This window comes from Nerophis ophidion, linkage group LG20 (assembly GCF_033978795.1).
Source record: "Nerophis ophidion isolate RoL-2023_Sa linkage group LG20, RoL_Noph_v1.0, whole genome shotgun sequence".
Lineage (NCBI taxonomy): Eukaryota > Metazoa > Chordata > Actinopteri > Syngnathiformes > Syngnathidae > Nerophis > Nerophis ophidion.
In genome coordinates this window covers 41,409,601-41,423,882 of record NC_084630.1, presented here as the reverse complement: position 1 = coordinate 41,423,882, position 14,282 = coordinate 41,409,601, and the positions used below count along the sequence as shown (strand labels likewise).

General features: G+C 40.1%; 1 protein-coding gene across 1 annotated transcript in view; it reads left to right on the top strand.

Moving 5' to 3' along the window:
- The window catches only part of lrba (LPS-responsive vesicle trafficking, beach and anchor containing), a 971,728-nt gene that overhangs the window by 207,015 nt on the left and 750,431 nt on the right, over positions 1 to 14,282 (top strand). The window contains exons 30-31 of the mRNA XM_061881243.1: positions 1,725 to 1,879; positions 14,136 to 14,220. Of these exons, the coding sequence (XP_061737227.1) occupies positions 1,725 to 1,879; positions 14,136 to 14,220 (240 nt within the window). The remainder of the gene's footprint in view (positions 1 to 1,724; positions 1,880 to 14,135; positions 14,221 to 14,282) is intronic.

The window sequence follows — 14,282 nt, the reverse complement described above, 5'->3', positions numbered from 1 at the left end:
TGTCAAAGCGCTTTGAGTACCTTGAAGGTAGAAAAGCGCTATACAAGTACAACCCATTTATCATTTTATCTTTTAACCTTTTTGAACAAGTCGTGCATGCTTTTATTTCAAGTGGCCTGGACTACTGCAATGCACTTTATGCTGGCATTAGCCAAAAAGCTCTCTCCCGGTTGCAGTTAGTCCAGAAGGCGGCAGCAGGACTTTTAACAGGGGCCAGGAAACGCCAGCATATAACCCCAATTCTTCAGAGTTTGCACTGGCTTCCTGTTCATTTTAAAATTGATTTTAAAACATTGCTGTTTGTTTTTAAATCTTTACATGGACTGGCACCTCAATATATCTCGGACCTCATCCAAATTTACATTCCTGCACGCGCTCTGAGGTCCGAGAGCCAGTTCCAGCTCGTGGTGCCCAAGACCAGACTTAAAACCAGGGGAGACAGGACCTAAGCTCTGGAACACTACTCTGGGGCGGTATAGCTCGGTTGGTAGAGCGGCTGTGCCAGCAACTTGAGGGTTGCAGGTTCGATCCCCCCTTCCGCCATCCTAGTTACTGCTGTTGTGTCCTTGGGCAAGACACTTTACCCACCTGCTCCCAGTGCCACCCACACTGCTTTAAATGTACAAATTAGATATTGGGTTTCACTATGTAAAGCGCTTTGAGTCACTAGAGAAAAAGCGCTATATAAATATAATTCACTAATTCACAACACTCTGCCCCTCCATGTTAGAACTGCTCCCAGTGGACTGTTTTAAGTCTGGTCTTAAGACCCACTTTTATTCTTTGGCTTTTACTACTACGTGAGTTGTGTGTCCTCTGTGTTTTTTATACACTTTGATTTCTATTTTACTGTTTTAATTGATTGATGGCTTCACGGTGGCAGAGGGGTTAGTGCGTCTGCCTCACAATACGAAGGTCCTGCAGTCCTGGGTTCAAATCCAGGCTCGGGATCTTTCTGTGTGGAGTTTGCATGTTCTCCCCGTGAATGCGTGGGTTCCCTCCGGGTACTCCGGCTTCCTCCCACCTCCAAAGACATGCACCTGGGGATAGGCCCCTCCCACCTCCAAAGACATGCACCTGGGGATAGGCCCCTCCCACTTCCAAAGACATGCACCTGGGGATAGGTTGATTGGCAACACTAAATGGTCCCTAGTGTGTGAATGTTGTCTGTCTATCTGTGTTGGCCCTGTGATGAGGTGGCGACTTGTCCAGGGTGTACCCTGCCTTCCGCCCGATTGTAGCTGAGATAGGCGCCAGCGCCCCCCGCGACCCCGAAAGGGAATAAGCGGTAGAAAATGGATGGATGGATGTTTTAATTGATTTTACTCTTTAAAATAGTTTTTAATCATATTTGTTTTTGTATTCTTTTTTTTATATAGGTTTTATATTTATTTATTTTTTGTTTTTACTCAGTCATTGGTGGAGCATAATATTGTTTTTTTAATATTCTTTTTAACATGGCTGTGTGGAAACGTTATTGTTGTTTAAATGTGCTATATAAATAAAGTGGATCGAATTGGATATATGCTGTATCGTGACATGGCTTAAAATATCCAGATATTAAAAAGAGGCCATATCGCCCAGTCAGACCACATCATTGCACCATAGTCTGGACCCCTAAATGCAACACAGATATTATTTGGCACTCTGTAGTGATGAAATAGGAGCATTTGCAGCATTGTTATGTGACCATCACATGTAGAAGTTGTTCCTTTGCCGTGCAGGAGCGTGGTGCTCGCGCCCAAGAAAGCTGGCCTGATGTCTCAGGTTTCCACCACGGCCTCCTCCGCGCCCGCCGTGTCTGTTGGGACGCCTGCTGATGGCGTGGCTGTGGTATCTTCTGGAGATACGTCGCAGGTTAGCGGCACCTCTGCAGACGGTGAGTGCACACACACACACACACACACACACACACACACACACACACACACACACACACACACATTCTTGTATGTGTTACCTTCTTCAGACCTGAGAAAAATGCCTCCCTCTTTCGATCCACCCTTTCAAGATATATTGAGATTTGTATTTACAACATTAGTTATATATACATACTATGCAAATATAAAAAAGGTAATCTTTTAGTTAATTATTTTTTTGTTTGTAATTGTTTTTTATTCTTCAATATTTACTTCGTTATTACAGTATGTCTGTATATACATATTTATTTTATTAATTTTGGCCAAAGGGGACACATTTCAATTTCTTACACACACTTGTTATTTCATATGTTGGCCAGAGGGGGAGAACTTTAAATTTTTACAGACACTTGTTATTTCATGTTTTTACCAGAGGGGGAGCACTTTTAAAAGCGACACACAGTCCATTTGGGACCACGATTTATGTCATCACTTGATCAGACCTCCTCATATGGAAGATACATTTCCTTCTTCATGTCTCAAGGGTAGAAATACAAGAACACACACACATATTTTTGTATTTGTTACCTTCTTCACACCTGAGAAAAATGCCTACCTTTTTACGACCACCCCTTTCTAGATATATTGATATTTGTATATACATACTATGCAAATATAAAAAAGATATTTTAGTATTTTTTTTGTTGTTGTTGAATTTTTTGTTTGTAATTGGTTTGTATTCTTCATTATTTAGTTATTACAGTATGTCTCTATATACATATTTATTTTATTTAGTAATTTTGGCCAAAGGGGGAACATTTAATTTTCTTACACACACTTGTTATTTCATATGTTGACCAGAGGGGGACATTGTGAGAAAAAAAAAACTTTTATTTTTTGTTTTGAAATTATTTTTTAATATTCAAAATTTACTTCGTTATTACAGTATGTCCCTATATACATATTTATATTTATTTTTTGTATTTATTTTGGCCAAAGGGGGCGCATTTCAATTGTTTTACTTACACACTTGTTATTTCATATGTTGACGAGAGGGGGAGCACTTTTAAAAGCGACACACAGTCCGTTTGGAACCAGGCTTTATGTCATCACTTGTTCACACCTCCTCATATGGAAGATACTTTTCCTTCTTCATGTCTCAAGGGTAGAAATACAAGAACACACACACATATTTTTGTATTTGTTACCTTCTTCACACCTGAAAAAAATGCCTACCTTTTTAGGACCACCCTTTCTAGATATATTGATCTTTGTATATACATACTATGCAAATATAAAAAAGATATTTTAGTATTTTTTTTTGTTGTTGTTGAATTTTTTGTTTGTAATTGGTTTGTATTCTTCATTATTTACTTCAAGTTATTACAGTATGTCTCTATATACATATTTATTTTATTTAATAATTTTGGCCCAAGGGGGAACATTTAATTTTCTTACACACACTTGTTATTTCATACGTTGACCAGAGGGGGACATTGTGAGAAAAAAAAAACTTTTATTTTTTGTTTTGAAATTATTTTTTAATATTCAAAATTTACTTCGTTATTACAGTATGTCCCTATATACATATTTGTATTTATTTTTTGTATTTATTTTGGCCAAAGGGGGCGCATTTCAATTGTTCTACTTACACACTTGTTATTTCATATGTTGACGAGAGGGGGAGCACTTTTAAAAGCGACACACAGTCCGTTTGGGACCACGATTTATGTCATCACTTGTTCACACCTCCTCATATGGAAGATACTTTTCCTTCTTCATGTCTCAAGGGTAGAAATACAAGAACACACACACATACTTTTGTATTTGTTACCTTCTTCACACCTGAGACAAATGCCTACCTTTTTAGGACCACCCTTTCTAGATATATTGATATTTGTATATACATACTATGCAAATATAAAAAATATATTTTAGTATTTTTTGTTGTTGTTGAATTTTTTGTTTGTAATTGGTTTGTATTTGTCATTATTTACTTCAAGTTATTACAGTATGTCTCTCTATACATATTTATTCTATTTAATAATTTTGGCCAAAGGGGGAACATTTAATTTTCTTACACACACTTGTTATTTCATATGTTGACCAGAGGGGGACATTGTGAGAAAAAAAAAAACGTTTATTTTTTGTTTTGATATCATTTTTTAATCTTCAATATTTACTTCAAGTTGCCCCTATATACATATTTGTATTTATTTTGGCCAAAGGGGGCGCATTTCAATGGTTTTACTTACACACTTGTTATTTCATATGTTGACGAGAGGGGGAGCGCTTTTAAAAGCGACACACAGTCCATTTGAAAAATCCCTCCTTTTTGGGACCTCCCTCCTTTAGATAGATGTCACCAGCAGGGGTGCAAATGAGACATTCTCTATTAGATGCAGTGTTATTGGGACCATGATTTATGTCATCACCTCCTCATATGGAAGATACTTTTCCTTCTTCATGTCTCAAGAAGGGCAGAAATACAAGAACACACACACACTCATGCATTTAGAAGGCAGATGGGTTGAGCTTCCTGTAAGAAATCCATATTTGTTTAGAGACGGTGTGTCCCTCAGTCTAGTGGAGTGATGCAGATACAATAATCTTGTTATTCAAGGCCTGAGGACGCAGCAACTGCACTAAATCACAAAGATATGCCAGAACGGTCTCATTTTAAATGAGATGAAAAACAAGATGTTATGTTCTGAATCTCAATATGACAATTATTGCAATGTTGAACAAGCAGAGTCTTTTAATGTCCCAACAAGCCACTTTAAATGTAATGTAACCCCAGCCAGGGCCCTAGTACTGATGCCCCGGGCCCCGTGTACATGCAGTATGTCACTCATGGCCACTGGGGGGCTAACATCTATCATGGTCATTTTGGGGCAATTTTTTTGTTAGACTATTAGAGATTTTTTTTGGTACAATAAAATTTGTTTTTCCTTAAATATTTAATGAAATACATTTTCGATTTTATTATCATCCATCCATTCTGCTGACCTGTCTCCACTCGGGGTGGTCTCCTGCTGGCCCCACTATGGACTGGACTCTCACTATTATGTTAGATCCACTATGGACTGGACTCTCACTATTATGTTAGATCCACTATGGACTGGACTCTCACTATTATGTTAGATCCACTATGGACTGGACTCTCACTATTATGTTAGATCCACTATGGACTGGACCCTCACACTATTATGTTAAATCCACTATGGACTGGACTCTCACTATTATGTTAGATCCACTATGGACTGGACTCTCACACTATTATGTTAGATCCACTATGGACTGGATTCTCACACTATTATGTTAGATCCACTATGGACTGGACTCTCACACTATTATGTTAGATCCACTATGGACTGGACTCTCACTATTATGTTAGATCCACTATGGACTGGACTCACACTATTATGTTAGATCCACTATGGACTGGACTCTCACTATTATGTTAGATCCACTATGGACTGGACTCTCACTATTATGTTAGATCCACTATGGACTGGACTCTCACTATTATGTTAGATCCACTATGGACTGGACTCTCACTATTATGTTAGATCCACTATGGACTGGACTCTCACTATTATGTTAGATCCACTACGGACTGGACTCTCACACTATTATGTTAGATCCACTATGGACTGGACTCTCACTATTATGTTAGATCCACTCGACGTCCATTGCACTGGTTGCCCAGGGGGTCCCCTCATCTGTGGTCCCCTCCAAGGTTTCTCATTGTTAGCCCATTGGGTTGAGATTTTCCTTCCCCTGATGTGGGATCTGAGCCCAGGATGACGTTGTGGCTTGTGCAGCCCTTTGAGACACTTGTGATTTAGGGCTACATAAGTAAACATTGATTGATTGATTCATTTTCAAGCGCTTGTCCCTTTTCTGGGTCAAGGTGGGGCTGGAGCCTATCCCAGTCTGCACTAACTGTCCGATTGGCTGAGGGGGTCACATGGTTTGACAAAATACGTACGATTGGACAAAAGAACATGACTGATTTGTCAGAGTGTTGAATATAAGACCTCTTAGAACTTAGAATTCAACATCCAAATACAATAAAGATAAAAATGGCCGTTGAGGCGGCGTGTTCGCTTAGTGGCGTTGAGCGGCGTGGTGTAAACGGGCGCCGCGTGCTTTAGGCGCAGCGACGGGAGGACTGATGGAAACGTTCATTTAGTCCTCTTTGTTTTGAAGGAGCTACTTGATGTGGAGAGGTGGGGGTGGCCACATTACAGCAGACCCCGGACCCCGGCGGAGCTGCTTAACACCTTCCACGCACATTCCAAAACACATCAGGCTGTCATTCCTGAAGAGTTATCCCCGCTCGGAGACGGTCCTGGCTGCAAAAACAAGCCCCCCCACCCACTCCTCCATATTCAGCTGTACATTAACTTATTTATGAGGCGCAGGGAGGGGGATTTACTGCCTGATCAATCAAACATGGACAATGCACCTTGTGTGCCCTTCTATCTCCACAATGAAGTCATAAAGCACCTCTTAGCCCAACAATCAAACAGCATAAATTGGCATTTAATGGCCGACTGCAGGGAATTAAGAGCTTTGTGTTTTGTTGCTCCGACAAACTTGCCTTTTCAGTCCAGCCTCTAAGGTGGAACGTGATCCAATCTCATGCCTCCAATTTGTTCATTTGCAGTGGAAAAAGTATTATTATGTTAGATCCACTATGGACTGGACTCTCACTATTATGTTAGATCCACTATGGACTGGACTCTCACTATTATGTTAGATCCACTATGGACTGGACTCTCACACTATTATGTTAGATCCACTATGGACTGGACTCTCACTATTATGTTAGATCCACTATGGACTGGACTCTCACTATTATGTTAGATCCACTATGGACTGGACTCTCACACTATTATGTTAGATCCATTATGGACTGGACTCTCACTATTATGTTAGATCCACTATGGACTGGACTCTCACTATTATGTTAGATCCACTATGGACTGGACTCTCACTATTATGTTAGATCCACTATGGACTGGACTCTCACACTATTATGTTAGATCCACTATGGACTGGACTCAAACTATTATGTTAGATCCACTATGGACTGGACTCTCACTATTATGTTAGATCCACTATGGACTGGACTCTCACTATTACACTAGATCCACTATGGACTGGACTCTCACACTATTATGTTAGATCCACTATGGACTGGACTCTCACTATTACACTAGATCCACTATGGACTGGACTCTCACACTATTATGTTAGATCCACTATGGACTGGACTCTCACACTATTATGTTAGATCCATTATGGACTAAACTTTCACTATTATGTTAGATCCACTATGGACTGGACTCTCACACTATTATGTTAGATCCACTATGGACTGGACTCTCACACTATTATGTTAGATCCATTATGGACTAAACTTTCACTATTATGTTAGATCCACTATGGACTGGACTCTCACTATTACACTAGATCCACTATGGACTGGACTCTCACACTATTATGTTGGATCCACTATGGACTGGACTCTCACTATTATGTTAGATCCACTATGGACTGGACTCTCACTATCATGTTAGATCCACTATGGACTGGACTCTCACACTATTATGTTAGATCCACTATGGACTGGACTCTCACTATTATGTTAGATCCACTATGGGCTGGACTCTCACACTATTATGTTAGATCCACTATGGACTGGACTCTCACTATTATGTTAGATCCACTATGGACTGGACTCTCACTATTATGTTAGATCCACTATGGACTGGACTCTCACTATCATGTTAGATCCACTATGGACTGAACTCTCACACTATTATGTTAGATCCACTATGGACTGGACTCTCACTATTATGTTAGATCCACTATGGACTGGACTCTCACTATTATGTTAGATCCACTATGGACTGGACTCTCACACTATCATGTTAGATCCATTATGGACTAAACTTTCACTATTATGTTAGATCCACTATGGACTGGACTCTATTATGTAAGGTCCATTATGGACTGGACTCTCACTATTATGTTAGATCCACTGTAGACTGGACTCTCACACTATTATGTTAGATCCACTATGGACTGGACTCTCACTATTATACTAGATCCACTATGGACTGGACTCTCACACTATTATGTTAGATCCACTATGGACTGGACTCTCACTATTATGTTAGATCCACTATGGACTGGACTCACACTATTATGTTAGATCCACTATGGACTGGACTCTCACACTATTATGTTAGATCCACTATGGACTGGACTCTCACTATTATGTTAGATCCACTATGGACTGGACTCTCACACTATTATGTTAGATCCACTATGGACTGGACTCTCACTATTATACTAGATCCACTATGGACTGGACTCTCACACTATTATGTTAGATCCACTATGGACTGGACTCTCACTATTATGTTAGATCCACTATGGACTGGACTCTCACTATTATGTTAGATCATTGGTTCTTAACCTGGGGTCGATCAAACCCTAGACCAGGGGTAGGGATCTATGGCTCTAGAGCCAGATGTGGCTCTTTTGATGACTGCCTCTGGCTCTCAGATAAATCTGAGATGACATTGCTTAACATAAGTAATGAATAATTCCACTTATAATCACAGTGTTAAAAATAACGTTCAAAATACAAAACATTTTCATGCATTTTTATTCCATCCGTCTGTTTTCTACCACACCTGTTCAAAAAGTTGCGTAATGGTAGGAAGTTATTTATTTATTATTGGTTAGTGTGGGGCTTGCCCCTTGGGGGGTTTTCAGACCACCAAGCGCCGACATGAGAGCCTGTTTCAGGGTTACAATATTGTTTTATTTTTCAATAAGTCTCTCAGTTGGTGTCCAGCAATTGTATTTTTGTCTTTCGTTCTCGCTCGCGCTCTGGCTCCAGCCCCAACCCCGTCTCTCCTACTGGCTGCTGCTTATACCAGAGCGACAGGTGATTAGATATCAATGCCCAGGTGGGCCATCTAAGCACCTGTCCTGGCACACCCCAGCTCGCTGCAGGCCACGCCCCCTCCACAGTTAGCTTCAGAATAACAATGTTATTTCAAAGAATAGGAGACCTCTTATACCCTAGAAATGTTGGTCTTGCTTAAAAATGCACACGTTTAGTTGTGTTCAGTGTTAAGAAAAATATTATATGGCTCTTACGGAAATACTTATTGAAATATTTGGCTTTTTGGCTCTCTCAGCCAAAAAGGTTCCCGACCCCTGGTCTACGTCTAAGTCAGGGGTCACGAACCCTTTTGTCTGAGAGAGCCATGAAAGCCAAATATTTTAAAAACGTATTTCCGTGAGAGCCATATTATATTTTGGTAATACTTTGATATAGGGAACATATTCACCATTAATCAGTTGCTTATTAACATGCGAATTTGTAACATATTGGCTCGTAATTAGTCATTTTTAAGTACTTATTAATGCCTTTTTCTGCATCTTCTTATTTTACAAGCAGTAAGCCATTAACTAAGAGTCTCCCCTCAATAACCTCAGAATTATTGCTTATTAGTACCCCTAACCTTTATGTGGTCCCCTAGTGTCCAAATAACTCTTAATTAAGTCTTTGTTACTTAGAATATGTTCCCCATACTAAAGTGTTACCAATATTTTTTAACACTGAATGTGCGCATTTTTAAGTTGGACTAACAATTTTAGAGTATAATAAGTCTCTTATTGTTTTTAACAACATTGTTATTCTGAAGCTAACAAATAATAAATAAAATACTTCTTACCATAAATGCGACTTCTTGGATTGATGGATTAAAATGCATGAGAATGTTTTTAATTTTGAATGTTATTTTTAACCCTGTGATTACCAGCGGAATCATTAATTACTTAACGTGTTAAGCAATGTCAGTTCAGATTGATCTGAGAGCCAGATGCAGTCATCAAAAGAGCCACATCTGGCTCTGGAGCCGCAGGTTCCCTACCCCTGACGTACACAAACTTTATTGATCCACAAGGGAAATTGCTGCACACAGTAGCTCAGTTTCAAAGGATGGAAAGGATAATGCACACAAGGGCACAAAAAGAGGGCGTAAACAAAAGGTATGGACTAAAAATTGGAGATGTCCGGTAATGGCTTTTTTGCCGATATCTGATATTCCAATATTGTCCAAATCTTAATTACCAATACCGATTTCAATCGATATATACAGTGGTGGAATGAACACATGATTATGTCTAATTGTGTTGTGATGCCGCTCTGGATGCATTAAACAATGTAACAAGGTTTTCCAAAATAATTCAACTCAAGTTATGGAAAAAAATGCCGACATGGCACTGCCATATTTATTATTGAAGTCACAAAGTGCCTTATTTTTTTTAACATGCCTCAAAACAGCAGCTTGGGATTTGGGACATGCTCTCCCTAAGAGAGCATGAGGAGGTTGAGGTGGGCGGGGTGTTTGGGTGTATCTTCTAGTGCAGTGGTCCCCAACCTTTTTGTATCCGCGGACTGCTCAACTCTTAATAATTTGTCCCGCGGCCCGGGGGGTGTCCTTTTTTTTTTTCTTTTCTTTTTTTTTCTTCTTTGTCATGAAAAAGGGAGTTTTTTGTGGTTGGTGCATAATTGGTAAGTGTATATTGTGTTTTTGTGTTGATTTAATTAAAAAAAAAAATATATATATATATAAATATATATATATATATATATATATATTTTTTTTTTTTTAAATTCTTCTGCGGCCTGGTACCAATCGGGCCACGGGGGACCACTGTTCTAGTGTCCCGAAAGAGTTAGTGCTGCAAGGGGTTCTGGGTATTTGTTCTGTTTTGTTTTCGGTCCCCTAGAGGGGGGGGGGGGGGGGGGTTGCCCACATCTGAGGTCCTCTCCAAGGTTTCTCATAGTCAGCATTGTCACTGGCGTCCCACTGGATGTGAATTCTCCCTGCCCACTGGGTGTGAGTTTTCCTTGCCCTTTTGTGGGTTCTTCCGAGGATGTCGTAGTCGTAATGGTTTGGACAGTCCTTTGCGACATTTGTGATTTGGGGCTATATGAATAAACATTGATTGATTGAATGATTGATGTTGTGTGACGGTGCGGATGTTCTCCCGAAATGTGTTTTTCATTGTTGTTTGGTGTGGGTTCACAGTGTGGCGCATATTTGTAACAGTATTAAAGTTGTTTAAACGGCCACCCTCAGTGTGACCTGTATGGCTGTTGACTAAGTATGCCTTGCATTCACTTGTGTGTGTGAAAAGCCGTAGATATTTTGTGACTTAAGGTTTATTGGCGCTCTGTACTTCTCCCTACATCTGTGCACACAGCGATGTTTAAAAAAAGTCATGAATTTTACTTTTTGAAACCGATACCGATAATTCAAAAACCGATACCGATCATTTCCGATATTACATTTTAAAGCGTTTATCGTCCGATAATATCGGCAGTCCGATATTATCGGACAGCTCTACTAAAAATGTACCGTAGTCGCAGTATAAAATATAACTTATATGTAATATTTACATATTATATATACGGTATATAATATATACCAGGGGTCGGGAACCTTTTTGTCTGAGAGAGCCAAGAAGCCAAATATTTAAAAATATATTTCCCTAAGAGCCATATAATATTTTTTTTAACACTGAACACAACTAAACGCGTGCATTTTTAAGAAAGACCAACATTTCCAGAGTATAATAGGTCTCTTATTCTTTGTATTAACATTGTTATTCTGAAGCTAACTGTGGAGGGGGCGTGGCCTGCGGGCCCGCAGCAAAGCAGGATGTTGCCAGAACCGGCCTCGAAATCAGCGACAGGTGCATAGATGGCCCACTTGGGCCTTGTTATCTAATCACCTGTCGCTCTGTTATAAGCAGCAGCCAGGAGGAGAGATGGAGTTGGGGCTGGAGCCAGAGCGCGAGTGAGGACGAAAGAGAAAAAGACAATTGCTGGAAAGCTACTGAGAGAAAAATAAAATAAAACAATATTGTAACCCTAAAACAGGCTCTTGGTGGTCTGAAGAACCCCCAGGAGGACAAGCCCCACACTAACAAATAATAAATAAATGACTTCTTACCATTAATGCAAGTTCTTGAACATAAAAAAGCATGAGAATGTTTTATACTTTGAACGTTATTTTTAACACTGTGATTACAAGTGGAATTATTCATTACTCAGATTTATCTGAGAGCCAGATGCAGTCATCAAAAGAGCCACATCTGGCTCTAGAGCCATAGGTTCTCTACCCCTGATATATACTGATATATTATTATTAGGGCTGGGCAACGATTAAAAATTTGAATCCAAGTTAATCGCACTATTTCTCCGCTTAATCGCGATTAACTGCATTGTATACGCAAAGCCCAATAATGAATTCAAAAGTAGTGTGTAGTGCACCTTTATTGGAATATTCTCCCACATGAACAAAAACGCCAAAACATTTGTTGTGCAAACACAATTTAAATCAGTCCTTGTTAAACAGTAGCAGTTAAATAGCATATTTTATGAAAATCAACTCAAAAAATGTAAATACAAACATTTAAGCTTATTGCCACTGCCAGGGTATTTAAGTTATCCTGTTTGTTATGGAAAATAAATATAATCTACATACAAATCTCTGAGCCACAATCATAACATCTGAACAGGCAATTTCTGAGGTAACAGCAGAAACATTTTTTTATCAGGGATCTTATGTTTAAAAAACCTATATTATAGGTAGTGGGCTGTTTTAGGGAATTTTTGATCAAATTATCCGTGGTAGCAATATTAATAATGTTGTGTTTATTCTGCATAGTGCACTTAAAATAATTATGACCATATCTAGGAATTGATATGATGGGAATTTTCCCATTGTTTGCTTGGTGCTTTGATAAACTGAAGGCATCATATACATGGTACTATATTGTGATGTTATGAGCCAGGGAATAAAAGAACTACCCTACCCAGCATGCAACAGGAGTGAGGAGCATGTATAGGTTGTGTGTCGCCATGACAACATCTTGTATGTTGTGATATGCACGCTCTGAAAGTAAACGTTAAGAAGTCAGCCAACACTCCTGGTCTGCATTATTCATAAATAGACAGACAACACATATACTCCGCTGCTTCACAGGCCGCTGGATGTAGCCGGCAAAGTATTCCCATGCTAGCTAGCCGCTCTAGCAAGCACGCCTCATTCAGTCCAAAACGGCCCGATCTATCCACATTCAGAATTGTCTGGCGGTCGTAAGTGATCCCGGAGTGACCACGCTGTAAGCCAGCCAGGACATTTGCAGAATTGTCCGGTATTTTTGCCAAATGTTCCATCTTTACCAAGAGCCCTTCCACGCCGGGCGCCGCCATCTTGTTAAGAAAAGGCGTTAACAAAATAAAAGCATGTAAACAACATACGCAAATGTGCGATAAAATAATTGTCGGCGTTAATAGATTGATGAATTAACTCGTAATTAACGCATTAATTTGCCCACCCCTGATTATTATATTATATTTTTATACAGTATATAACAAATCGCAATTACCACATACAATATTACAGCCCAAAAAAAGGTCTAGCATAAAAATAAATGGGATAAATGGGTTGTACTTGTATAGCGCTTTTCTACCTTCAAGGTACTCAAAGCGCTTTGACACTACTTCCACATTCACACACTGACTGAGGGAGCTGCCATGCAAGGCGCCAACCAGCACCCATCAGGAGCAAGGGTGAAGTGTCTTGCTCAGGACACAACGGACGTGACGAAGTTGGTACTAGGTGGGATTTGAACCAGGGACCCTCGGGTTGCGCACGGCCACTCTTCCACTGCGCCACGCCGTCCCTAAAAAAAAAAAAAAAGACATTAAAACAAAGAGAGGTGCAACATTGTGACCTGACTCCCTCATAATGCAGCAATCACGGTCACGGTGAGCAGAGTTCATTAACAAACACCCACATTACAACACAAGAGTATTCATTCCTCCAGCAGATGGACTGCTGTGCTTGGCGAGTGACACTTGAAACATTACAAGGCACTAAGTATGTCATTTAAAGGCCTCCGTCATGAAAAGCTCTGAATTGTAAATTGATAAGGAAGACGAATTGTGCCCGGAGTACATCATCCGCTATCTAACCATAAAAAGGATGCTTGTACCCCCACTTGCCCTATTGGACCATAAATCCCCCTCCTCCCTGCTCTCTACATTTGAATGGAGTCCATTGTATGATTTCCTCGGAGGCTGCATGTTTCCACACGGGGTTTATGCTGGTATAATGTATCGCCGCAACACATCCAGACTAATAACAGACTTTCTCCCTGCAGCCGGCGGCCAGGTTCCAGCCAGCGCCAGCTTGCCATCTGTCCCGCAGCTCCCCCCCGTCACCCAGCACACGGCCCCCAGTATGAGGTGATCCACCCGCACGTACAAACATTTTCATGAACAACTTGTGTTGCATTTCATCAACACGG